The sequence below is a fragment of the Orcinus orca genome, chromosome 12 (assembly GCF_937001465.1).
Source record: "Orcinus orca chromosome 12, mOrcOrc1.1, whole genome shotgun sequence".
Classification (NCBI taxonomy): Eukaryota; Metazoa; Chordata; class Mammalia; order Artiodactyla; family Delphinidae; genus Orcinus; species Orcinus orca.
In genome coordinates, this window is record NC_064570.1 from 68,070,740 (window position 1) to 68,082,927 (window position 12,188).

At 36.0% G+C, this 12,188-nt stretch overlaps 1 protein-coding gene across 12 annotated transcripts in view; it reads right to left on the minus strand.

Annotated features, from left to right (window-relative positions):
- ORC3 (origin recognition complex subunit 3) overlaps positions 1-12,188 on the minus strand; it is a 165,165-nt gene that overhangs the window by 128,895 nt on the left and 24,082 nt on the right. For all 12 annotated transcript variants that reach the window (XR_007470604.1, XM_033418837.2, XM_004264834.3 and 9 more), the window contains 2 exons: positions 3,581-3,697; positions 2,629-2,708 (listed from right to left, as the gene is read on the minus strand). Coding sequence is in view for 11 of the 12 variants with exons in the window: in XM_033418837.2 (XP_033274728.2) it covers positions 2,629-2,708; positions 3,581-3,697 (197 nt within the window). In the remaining variant the exon portion in view is untranslated. The remainder of the gene's footprint in view (positions 1-2,628; positions 2,709-3,580; positions 3,698-12,188) is intronic.

Sequence of the window (12,188 nt, forward strand, 5' to 3'; positions counted from 1 at the left end):
TAGTCCCACTTGTTTACTTTTGCTTTTTTGCCTTTGCTTTTGGTGTCAAAGCCAAAAAAACACTGCCGAGACCAACGTCAAGGACCTTACCACTTATGTTTTCTTCTACTTTTATGATTTCAACTCTATGTTCAAGTCTTTAATCCATTTTGAGTTGATTTTTATGTATGGTGGAATATAGTGGTCCAGTTTTCCCAACACCATTTATTGAAGACTGTCCTTTCCCCATCGTATATTCTTGGCTCCTCTGTCATAAATTAATTGCCCATGTAAACATGGGTTTACTTCTGGGTTCTCTATTCTGCTCCATTCATCTATGTGTCTGTTTTCATGCCAATATCATACTGTTTTGATTACTATAGCTCTGTAATGTAGTCTGAAATCAGGAAGCATGATGCCTCCACCTGTGTTCTTCCTCAAAACTGTTTTGGTTCTTCAGGGTCTTTTGTGGTTCCACACAAATGTTAGGAATTAAGTACTTTTTAATGGTCAAAAAATATTTCAACAAGTAGATCTATGGTTATTTAAACATGTCAGTTTCCAGATAAAATGGATTTTTCAAGAGAAATATTGCCATTAAAGTACTTCTTAACAAAAATTTCAAATTGGAAATGTTACTAGACTATGTTTCTAACAGTACCTTAGTTTTTCTTTCCAAAGTAACATTCAGTGATCATTTTAACCTTATTTTCTCTTATGACTTCAATTATTTGATGACAGAAGACAAGAATGTCTGGTTTCCTAAATTCAGATATTTCCTACTTAGAATGCCTAAACTGATGAGTGTCCCTGACTTTTTCTCCACATCTAATCTGTACAAAGGGAAAAAGAAGAATTCCAGTTTGGAGGTTGCCAGATTCCTTTCTCTCTCGTAGTTCCCAGACTCTTGCCTGCCCTTGCTGTAGCAGCTATCGTATATTTGATCCTTAGTGTTTTTAATATTCCTATGTTTCTGACCTCAGCTTAGCAAAATGACTGAAACTTTGCTTTCTGTTCATTGCTTCTGCTTTACTCAGATCCCCACATCCCTATTTTAGAGCTTAGCAAAGAACAGTGGAAAGTATAACAGCTTTGAAGTCAGACCTGGATTAGAATCCTGGTTCCATCAACAACTATGAGATCTCAGGCAAATCACTTAAACCCTCTCTATGCTTCAGATTCCTCAGCTGTAAAGTGTGGCTAACAGTGCCTGCCACAAATGTGCACTGAGTATTAGACTCAGTACTACTCAGGAAAATGTACTGAAAGTGCCCAACACAGCGTGGCACACGGCAAGCCTTCATAAACCCTGGTTACTACTGTTCAATAGTGCATACCATTACTATTATTGCTCACATTTCCTTACCCTAATTTGGAACTGGCATTCTTGATCCCTGACTTGAACCCCAAGATTGCCAGTGCCAGGGAGATGCAGAAGGAGAAGAACAAGTCCCTCTCTGACAAAGAAATCTGCAAATTTGGAAATACCCAACTGGAAAAGGAAGGCAATTACTAATCACGAAGGTTAAAGAGGAAACCCAGCAAGAATCAACTGGGTGTTTGAGATAAGTATGTTGACTTGAATAGAAAACAAAAGAAGTCTCAGAAACATTCCAGTTGAAGTATATAAATACATAGAAATCTGTTACTGGCATTTAAAAAAATGAAATAAAACATAGCTTTTCAGTGGCAATCTAGTTTCCATGAGGAGTTATTTTTCCAGATAGCATAAAATTAGTTTCCTATCTTAAACTGCACCTGCTAGATTACTAACATTTGTATTATTAAGTCTCCGGACTTAAAGTGCTTTTAATGTGAATTTTCCTCCTACTGTGCCCATCTGTTCTTTTCTTGTGGGCCCAGGGGAAGCCAAGACTTAATAAATATTCAGTTCTCAGACTTTTTTATGATATTTTCATATAAGCATTTATATCCACTGAAGAAAACTATAAGACTGTGTTCAGAAACTTAACTCCACTTGATTTCCCTTTTCTCACTATCCACGTGGTCATTATTTTTATGAAAGACTAAGAAGTCGCCATACATATAAGAAGTAAAGCCAAGGAAAACAAATAATTATAACTTTAAAAGGTAAATTTGTCAGGGATAGTAAGTGATCTTTGATATCTGATAACACCAAGATATCTTATTTATTCATATAATATTAGACAAATAATTTATGACTTAGCCAATATTAAATTAATGTGGATAGAGCCAGCTCAGGTGGGAGAAGGCATCAGCCGTGGCCTCCCTCACAGGATGCATTTCACCCAGTGACGCTGCTCCTCTGCCCAACCAGGTCAGGGCCATGTGAGCTTGCTTTCCATGACCACCTTCCCTACCATGACAGCAAGCTGGCTGGATAGAAATGATCCATACCTAAGTTCTCCCTGTGTAGTGTCAATATTTCACTAAATAAACACTCATTTTACTTAAAAAATCAAAAGTTCAAAAACAAGGTAAAACCAGCAAAGAAATGGATGGTTGCTACATTAAAAACACTATAAGCTACAAACATAAATTCAAGACATGTACAAATATTAGCTACAACATGGCTACTTATGAAACTCCCTGGCAGGCAGAGTTCTGGAGGCAGGTGTTACTTATTGGCAGGCTTAGAGCAGACAAAAAAGGAAAAAAACAAACTACCTCAGCAGCTGCAAAGCCGATGCATACTCCTCTGAATCCCGTATGTTCTTTTCTAAACACGTGCAGTACAGCTCTCTGATCTGGAAGTGAACAGCACACTTGTGAGGAATCAAAAGTGATCTCCTAAGTTTGCACACTACGTTTGGAAAAATCATAAATGGTCAAGTCAAAAAAAATAATGTCATTAAAAACAGCCACTTTCTGTAGATGACAACAGACTTGGCATATATCACATGGATCAGGCATTTACATAAAACACCATTCACATGAAAGCAAAATGAGACCATATTGGGATTGGCTGATATCACCGGTCACTTTGTAATAAGAAAATTATTAAAATGATGATGTGATTACTAAAAAGGTTTAATGGCAGAAAATGTCTTATAAACAAGTCATTCTTACATATTTATATTTGTTCTCTAAACCTTTTGAGTTAAGGATGCAAAGATTTAGGAATACAGAATTCTTCCATTGCATTCACTTGACAGGTGGTTCACAGGTTTATGCTATGACACAAAGGCCAGCAGAGCATAATTTTGCAAGGAGCAAATTCTTAAACTGCCTCCCTTTAGCTCTGGGCGTAATGCAAGGTTAACCATTAAATGGTCTCAAACAGATTCCTTTTTCCATTTCACTAAAGTGGAGGATCAGCTCTCTCAGTATAAGTGACAAAGAAATGTTAAAGAAAACAAGTTTAAATGCCTTAGCACATGTACATTGGAGAGAAAGCAACACCACTTGGATTCATGTGGCTGTTTCTAGTTGTGGCCATCAGACAAAAAATACTGTTTCAATAACGAGTAAAGTATACAGCTGGAATGGATTTAGATTGCGTACTCACTGCAAGATTTGGATCCATTTCAAATTCTGATGCCTGAATGCTACCAAACTCAAAGCAAAAAACCACTAATATTCCTACTTTGTAGATTCCAAATGAGTAAGTTCTGGTTACCTGTCGACCCAGTGGGTACTTGGGAAGAGAAGAGGTGAACTGATGAAGACATCTCAAAACCAGGAAGTAATTTGTATGGTAAACATGTAGGTTTTCTAGTAATGACTGTGTTTCCTCCTAAAAAAAAAAAAAAAAAAAATAGAATACATTACAAATATGTAAGCCAGCAATTAAAAGAATAAAATACTAAAATCTAATTCATGGGTATATATATATAAAATTTCCAGAAAACTGATGAGAGAAGATTCAGAATTGCAAATTAACCTTAATCCTGAGAATTTTTAATGCACACAAAATCTAGGATAAAGGCTGGATATTTTGTATTTAGTGTCAAGTCTGGCGATATTTCACACACACCAAAATTAATATTGTAATTTAATTTCCTCCTATCTACAGCACTGCCACAATAACTTGGCCCCCAAAATACAAGTGTGCAAAAGAGCGCCCGCGGGATGCCTGCCCATGCTAGTCACCTGGTGTGTACCACAGCAAGGTATGCCCATCACCCTCTACCTCACTGGCATCAGAAGGGTGAGGAGATCACCAGAGCACCCACTACCAATGTAATTAACGGTTGCTGAGGTTCCGCTTAAGATGTATGTATGCTTTTCTTAAAGTCCTGGTAAAGTTGTGTTTGAAAGGGAAGAAGGAGAGACTGTAGAAGAAATACTGCAGGTGTAAACCCCTGCTTTTTGCTGGGAATCTCCAATACTGGTTTAGTCACTTTACCAACTAAGGGGAAAAAAAATTGAAAAAGCAATGTGAAGCCAACAAGCTTTATAATTTAGAATCCAACAAGTATGATATGGGAGATAGTGTCTTAAGAAACCTATGGGATGACTGAGCTCACAAATCGGTTTCAAAAGGTTTTTCTTGGGGGCGGGGGGTGGCTGGAAGTGATTATGTTTTCTAGAACCTTCTGAAATGGTTTAGAAATGATTTTAAAACACTACGTCCTATCAAGCGTTTTTCAGGCCTCAAATACTTTTATCACTGCTTATTTCTGTAACATTTTCTTAAGAGGATTATGATCTGTGGCATGGTCTTCAAATTTTTTTCTCCAATGAGAAGTCATATAAAGGACTTTAACTACTGGGCTGTCTTTTTTTTCAGTAATATATTGCAGATACCCATTATTTTCAGTGGTCAACCATGCAGAAAATAATACCTCAGATATCAATAAATTCAAGCAAATCCAACATATATAAACCAACAAATCTGATATATTTTCCTAAACTCTAACTCAGAAATCAATTCCTTGGTCAGCGATCTATGGACCATTACCTGAAAGCATAGGGCAAATGAAAGAAAAGATTTTAGTATCAAAATGTTTTCCCACCAGTATCCGAGTTAGTTGGAATTTCAAAAATCTAGGTCTCCTATCATAACAAAGGGTATTTTAACCACCACTGGCAAGGTATACTTTAATTCTATTTTCACTGTAAGCTATGACAGAGACTGCATAAAGCCACTAACTGTTTGCCTTGATGTGTGATTAAACAGCTTTTAAACAGGGGCAATATTCTGGAGAAAAAGGAATCTATTACTGAATAATAATCATACTTCTTGCTGCTTCATGCACTACCTATTACTTTTGCTTTGTGGAGTAACTGTAAATACAAATAACTAGGTGATACAGTAGAAATGAATGCCATCTTCACTGAATTTACTTGTATGTGGAGAGAAAAGAAATACCTGACACAGTATGGGCAATGTTACACGCTCAAGGAACTATATGCCCTAGAATAAGTGTGAGAGGAGGGATACGAACATGTTTTCTCCCAGAATGTGGATCACATCCCTGTGCTGAGTGGAATGCTAGCATTTAAAAAACATTTTCTTTGGTTTTGTTCCTATAATATGGCAGACTATTTCATGTGAGGAAATGGAGTTCTGGTTCCAACATTGGAAATAAAACCGGCTACATGGGACTTAATTGAGAGAAGATCTGTGATATCTTTCTAAGAGATTTTCAAGAATAATTTTGACCATCCCAAATCTTTGCTTTATGTGCTGACTTTAGAACCTAATCTCCATATAAGAAAGATTCCACTGTTATTTATATCTGTGTGCTTATCAGCTGCAGCAGAAAACATCACAAATGACTAATTTAACTTTTTCACGTAACCTGTTCTCTAAGTTCTTTGTCTTGCTGAGATACCTATCTGCAAATGCCTTTATCTAGGCAGGGCAACAATCCTGATGCACTTTAGGAACACTTTTTCATAAACTTAAGTCTGGTTTTAATGTATGAGAAAATTTCCCACTTAATAAACACATTACAGCAGCATCACAGTATGCTCATGCAAAAGCAAAGCCTGTTGAAACAGTACTCCTGTTTTCCAAGCATTAAAGTTTTCCTCGGGCATCCTTTCTGTACCGTAGTCACAGCTGCCACTGTTTTATTTCATAGTTGTGTTTAGGGTGGTCCTTTTCAACAGAGATACACTGCCTAGAAATATTTATTATTTCCCAAAGAGATATGTTTTCTTCTGTTCTTGAAAAATGAAGACCTCTTGGTCTCTACTGATCTTTGAAACAGATACAGGAACAGTGTGCTGTAAGAAAAACAGAACAGAAACAACCTCCTTGCTCTTCCTCAAACGTTCCAGACATGCTCCAACCTCAGGTCTTTTGCACTTACTGTTGCTCTGCTTGGGACTCTCTTCCTACAGATTCCTGCGTGGCAAGCTCTACAAGTACCCTTTATTAAAGTCACCTTCTTGGTGAGGCTCTTATTTAAAATTTCAATCCCACTCCCCATGCACACCGTCCACATTCCCTTCCTTTCACTGTTTTCACCTTAGCAATTTTCACTAACATAGATATTTTACCTACTCATCTTGGTAACAGATAAGCTCCACGAAGGCAGGGGGTTTTGACTGTTTTGTTCAGTCCTGTACTAGATTAATACCTGGCATACAGTAGTCACTCAAAAAATACTTGTTGAATGAGGAAGTGCGTGAATGAATGGAGGCCAACACGCAGTCTCTCTCCTAAATAAAAGCAACCGCTTTTGTCTTGCTGGGTGTGGGCCAGACTTAACTAATTTTTCAAAAGAAGACAAAAGTCTGAATTTGTGATGTAAAGTATCTCAATTTGTAAATGTTGCCTCAGATTAAAAACAAAAACCACTATGGACCTAAAAAAATCACATTTATAGCAGGCTGTCAGTTGCCAGTCAACGTGTAATACACCCTTTTAAATCAGCCATCTCCAATCACTTCAATTCTGTCATTCATTCAAAAATCATTCATGTATTATTGTTTACTTACATGACAAGGCCTCTATCATTACTGATCTAGTTACTTTTTTTTGGAGAAGCCAATGACTATGTAAAACTTAAATATATATATATATATATATATAGATAAAGAAAACTTGAGTAGAATTACATTTGCCATGATGCTTAGTTTCTGCATTTATTTCTCTTCTTATTTCCACAGTATTTATCACTTTCGTGTCTAGAATGGTATGCATGGGGTGAAGAGTGATCTCAAGAAGATTACACGGAAGTATGTAAAAGTGACTAAATTTCTGCAATTTATTCCTTTCAGATCATGAAAAGCTAGTAAAACAAACATATTGAATTTCTGGATGAAAACGCATCAGCTGTCCAAGAACACAGCATTTTCTTATTTATCATCTTGATAGAACTAAGTGTTATTTTTCTCATTAGAGAGAAATTTTGGCTGACAGTGTTTCCCAGATCACATGGCAGCTACCTAGAGAACAGCAAACCACCGTTTTCTCCCAGCTCGTGAGTGGCCTGAGTGCCAGTCCTCTCATCTGTCTCAGGCTTTTGTCCTGCATACTCCTACCCCAGCATTTACATCAGAAGCACGTGATGAAGAGTTTGGATTTAAAGTGTCAATTCCTCACACACTACCAGGCTAACGCCTAGCTTGTTTGATCACGTTTGGTAGTTTGTTTGCAGTGGTTTTCTTTTTTCCTTCTCTTTTCCTTTTATTAATAAATCTATTATTAATAGATTTCCCCCTTCCTTCTGCCCTTTGGTTCTGCCAAAAGAAACAGAAAGAAGAGGCATGGGCAAACGTGAAAGGCCGGTCTGCAACAAACACATGATAAGCATGCTAAATGGTGACCAGAAGTCCTTGCCCTACCACTAACTTGCTCTGTGATTTCAGATATTTCACTTCCTTTCTCTTGGCTGCAGTTCCTCACTTGTAAAATCAGCATGCTCAATCAGATTATCTTTGTAATAGTAATATATTACAACTCTAAGACATTCTCTTACTTCCCACTCTCAATGGAGTTAAAATCTAGTTGGGCACATAGGCATAGTGGCATGAAACATTAAAAGTCAGAATAATAAAACTTCAACTGTCACCTGCAAGAGACTGAATCTAAGTTTTCTACATACCATGAAGTTTAACCCTTTAAGGGCTGAGAACATGCCACATAATTTTAAGTAAGATTTGAATAAAAATACATAAATTGATTTTCTTAGATGAAGTACTTGGAATTAGTCACTCATTAAATATACTGAGGATAATGTAATTTCTTGGCAAGACAGGACCAACATGAATAGCAGTTCATTACTAGTAATATAGCATGTGGTCGGTATAGAGAGCACAAGATTAAAATGGGCCTAATCTTAGATATGGTATTGGGACAATGCATAAAAACCACTAATTGGGAAAAGCTGTTAATATTCCCCCCCCCCCCAACGCAAAACATTTGCTCATGGAAAGGAAGGGAATTTTTCACTATTAAAAATCTTTCCAGGGACTTCCCTGGTGGTCCAGTGGTTAAGACTCCATGCTCCCAATGCAGGGGGCCCAGGTTCACCCCTGGTCAGGGAACTAGATCCCACATGCCACAACTAAAAGATCCCGCATGCTGCAACTAAGACCTGGCACAGCCAAAAAAAAAAATCTTTCCAGTATTTCAAGAACTAGGGTTTTTTTAATTATAGGATAATGATAACAGTTACGCAAATGGATATGACGCCAAAATCTTCTTCAAAGCTCTCCTTAACACCTGACTTGAAACAAAATTTCAGGCACAAGCAAGAGTAAAAATTGTATCTCTGTAATTATGGTGAATTTGAAAGTCCTGTTTAAGGCACTTTTGACAGCTCAATTTCTCATGAAATATAGTTTCATAAATTAAAGATTTAAGTTAAAAAAAAAGAAAGCTTGATTACTAAAGCAATACTATGGGGCAAAAACATGGTAAAAATATATCTAGTCACTATTCCTATTTCACTTAAAACCTACAGCTGTTTACCATAATATTTTACCAAATTTAATTTCAATTAAACTTATGCACTAAAATGAAATTTTAATGAGGAATCTAAATGATTTAAGCAGTCAGAAAAAAATATTATTAATCTGTTTAATGAACAAGTAAATACAATCTTAGCATTCTAGAGCCAAAAAGAATTTTAAAGATTATTTGGTTAAACTTCTATTGAAGGCTTTGAAAGCTATTGAGTTATCAGAAGTTTGAATTAATGGGAGTTTGAGCAAGCTTATTCTGCTTAAACTTAGAAGAACTTGATTGTTGATTATCAGAGTACACGTTCTGGCCATTGTACCCAGCTGCACTGTACAACTGTTCAATGACAGACTACTCAGAAATGAGAAAATGCACAGAATCTTTACTCTTTCATCAGCTGTATGATGAACGAGTAAAGATTCTAAGGTGCCACCTTTGTTTGAACTTCTTAGTGAATCTTCTACAAATGTACATGATTGGGTTAGCTAAATTTTTAAACTTACAAGTGCATTAAAAAAATTCATTCCTTAAGTTTACGAAATACAAAGCTGGTACACAATTTCAAAGCAGTATCTATGAAACTAAGGGTCCATAATTTTAAGGGAGTTGAAGTTTTTTTTGTCTTTTTGGGTTTTTTTTTACATCTTGATTCCAGTCAGAGGATAACTGAGATGAGTAATTTGTTTAGGTTGAAATTTAGTAGCTTAGTTCTACACTTAAGAAAACAGGGTAAGGGAAACAATAAATAATGTTTCCTTCTAGGGAGTCAGTCTAATTCAGTGGTTCTTAAAGAATGGTCTCCAGACCAGCAGCATCAGCATTATCTGGGACCTTGCTAAAATGCAAATTCCTGGGGCCCAGCACAAGACTACAAAATCAGAAACTCTGGGGATGGAGCCCAGATATCTCTGTTTTAACAAGTCCTCCAAGTGATTCTGATGTATGCTAAGGTCTGAGAATCACTCATTTAGTTTATCAGAGTAGAAAGCAAACTAGACTTTTAGGGCAGAGACAATCTTGATATAAAGAGTATAAATTTCTCTCAATAACACGATGAGGTCTATGTCTTAGAAATCTGAACGTAGAAAATGGGTACAAAATGATCAATTCTAACAGTCGGTAAGTCTATATAACTATATAATCTATATGACCGTATAACAGAGTATTATATATAGTATGTATGTTATAGAATATATAAAACAGTATATTTATATTGATCTTAATTTTTATTACAGTGAAAAATAAATAGTAACAATATGATTTACATTTATAAGTTTTATTGTTCTATTTGTTTTTAACTCACTCTCACTTGCTGAACAGGCTTTGATTATCACTAATCCTATGAGGAAATCATACTAAGAAATTATCATCCAATTTCAGAGATAAGGAAATTGAGGCTTAAATAGGGTAACTGATTTCCTTAAGTACACATCGAGGAGCAGCTAGAGTTCAAACGCAAGATTTCTGAGGTCAAGATCAGGATCTTCCCCTGTATCGTGCAGTACCATATTACTGATTATCATATGGAGTTTCTTTTAATTTTTTTTTATTATACAAAAATATACATAAAATTATCATGTATTTTAAAACAAAACTATAAAAAGAGAAAAAGAAAAGCATTATGAGAATAGTCAAAGATACTTTTGCTCTAAACCAGAAAAATCAACAGACATATTGATTGATTTTTTTCAGAGATATCTTCTGTCTTTTGAATTTACCAGGTAGCCTGCAGATGACTTTTTCAGGTTAAGGGTACAAATCTTTGTGCTCCTTCATATTTCTTACTATGTAAGTCTCAAGAAAATATGCCTCTAAATGATCAAATATGTGATCCCAAAATGAATACAGCAAGGATAATAACAAACAGGGCTGATAAGTGCAACAAATACAAGCACAGCGTAAATAAATGCTTAGAAAATACACAAAAAGTTACAGAAAAGCAAAGCTAAATGTCAGGCTATTTCTGTAACAGACCAGCCTAGACATTCTCTCCCTTTGTTATCTCAATGGTTAAAGGTACTCTTTAAAAATCTATTCCTTAGGACTTCCCTGGTGGCACAGTGGTTAAGAATCTGCCTGCCAACTCAGGGGACACGGTTCGAGCCCTGTTCCAAGAAGATCCCACATGCCATGGAGCAACTAAGCCCGTGCGCCACAAGTACCGAGCCTGCACTCTAGAGCCCGCGCACCACAACTACTGAAGCCCGCGTGCCTAGAGCCCGTGCTCTGTAACAAAAGAAGCCACCGCAATGAGAAGCCCGTGCACCCAAGGAAGAGTAGCCCCTGCTCACCGCAACTAGAGAAAGCCTGCACAGCAATGAAGACCCAACACAGCCAAAAATAAATAAATAAAATTAATTAATTAAAAAAAAATCTATTCCTGGCTTCTGAAAATACTCTTGACAGAAAGTTCTAGCAGGAAATGCCCTTGGCAACTAGCTGACTCAGCACGGAGCTAATCTACCTAATCTTGAAAAACTCAATAAACATGCACACATCCTCTCCCACTGGTTCTTAAGTTTCTTCTCTACTGAAATAGGGTTTGAAGACTTCCTATACTGCTCTGAAAAGATTACAGAGATTATTAAAATGATTATTAAACCCAATCTAGAAGTGATTATATATTATGGCTCAGTGTGGATTCTGCCTCAGAAATAACATTTAATAAAAGCCATTCTCCATTGTAATTATGTATGCCATAATTCGTTGCGTGCAGCAATGAAGACCCAATGCAGCCAAAAATAAATAAATTTATTAAAAAAAAAGGAGGTAAATTAGTATTTACCTATATAGAACACATGCCCTCTAGGAACTAATATTCTTTTATTCAAAATTTGAAAATAGTTTGTATCAGTAAAACCCACAGAGCACTAGGGCTTAACTTCAATCTCATCTTAATTTTATTACAATTTTCTAATAACTTTTTCCTTAAAAAGTTATAAAGAGTATGAAAATAAGTGTGACATTATGCATTCTAATTGTAAGGGACTTGTTAAATAAATGAAGGTAAATTCATTCAATAAAATATGATGCCACTCTTATAACTACATGTAAAAGAATAAAACTAGAACATTCTATAACACCACATACAAAAATAAACTCAAAACGGATTAAAGACCTAAATGTAAGACTGAAACCCATAAAACTCCTAGAAGAACACGTAGGCAGAACACTCTGACAACTCGCAGCAATATTTGTTTGGATCTGTCTCCTAAGGCAAAGGAAACAAAAGCAAAAATAAACAAATGGGACCTAATTAAACTTAAAATCTTTTGCACAGCAAAGGAAACCATCAACAAAATAAAAAGACAACTTACTGAATGGGAGTAAATATTTGCAAATTATATTACTGATAAGGGATTAA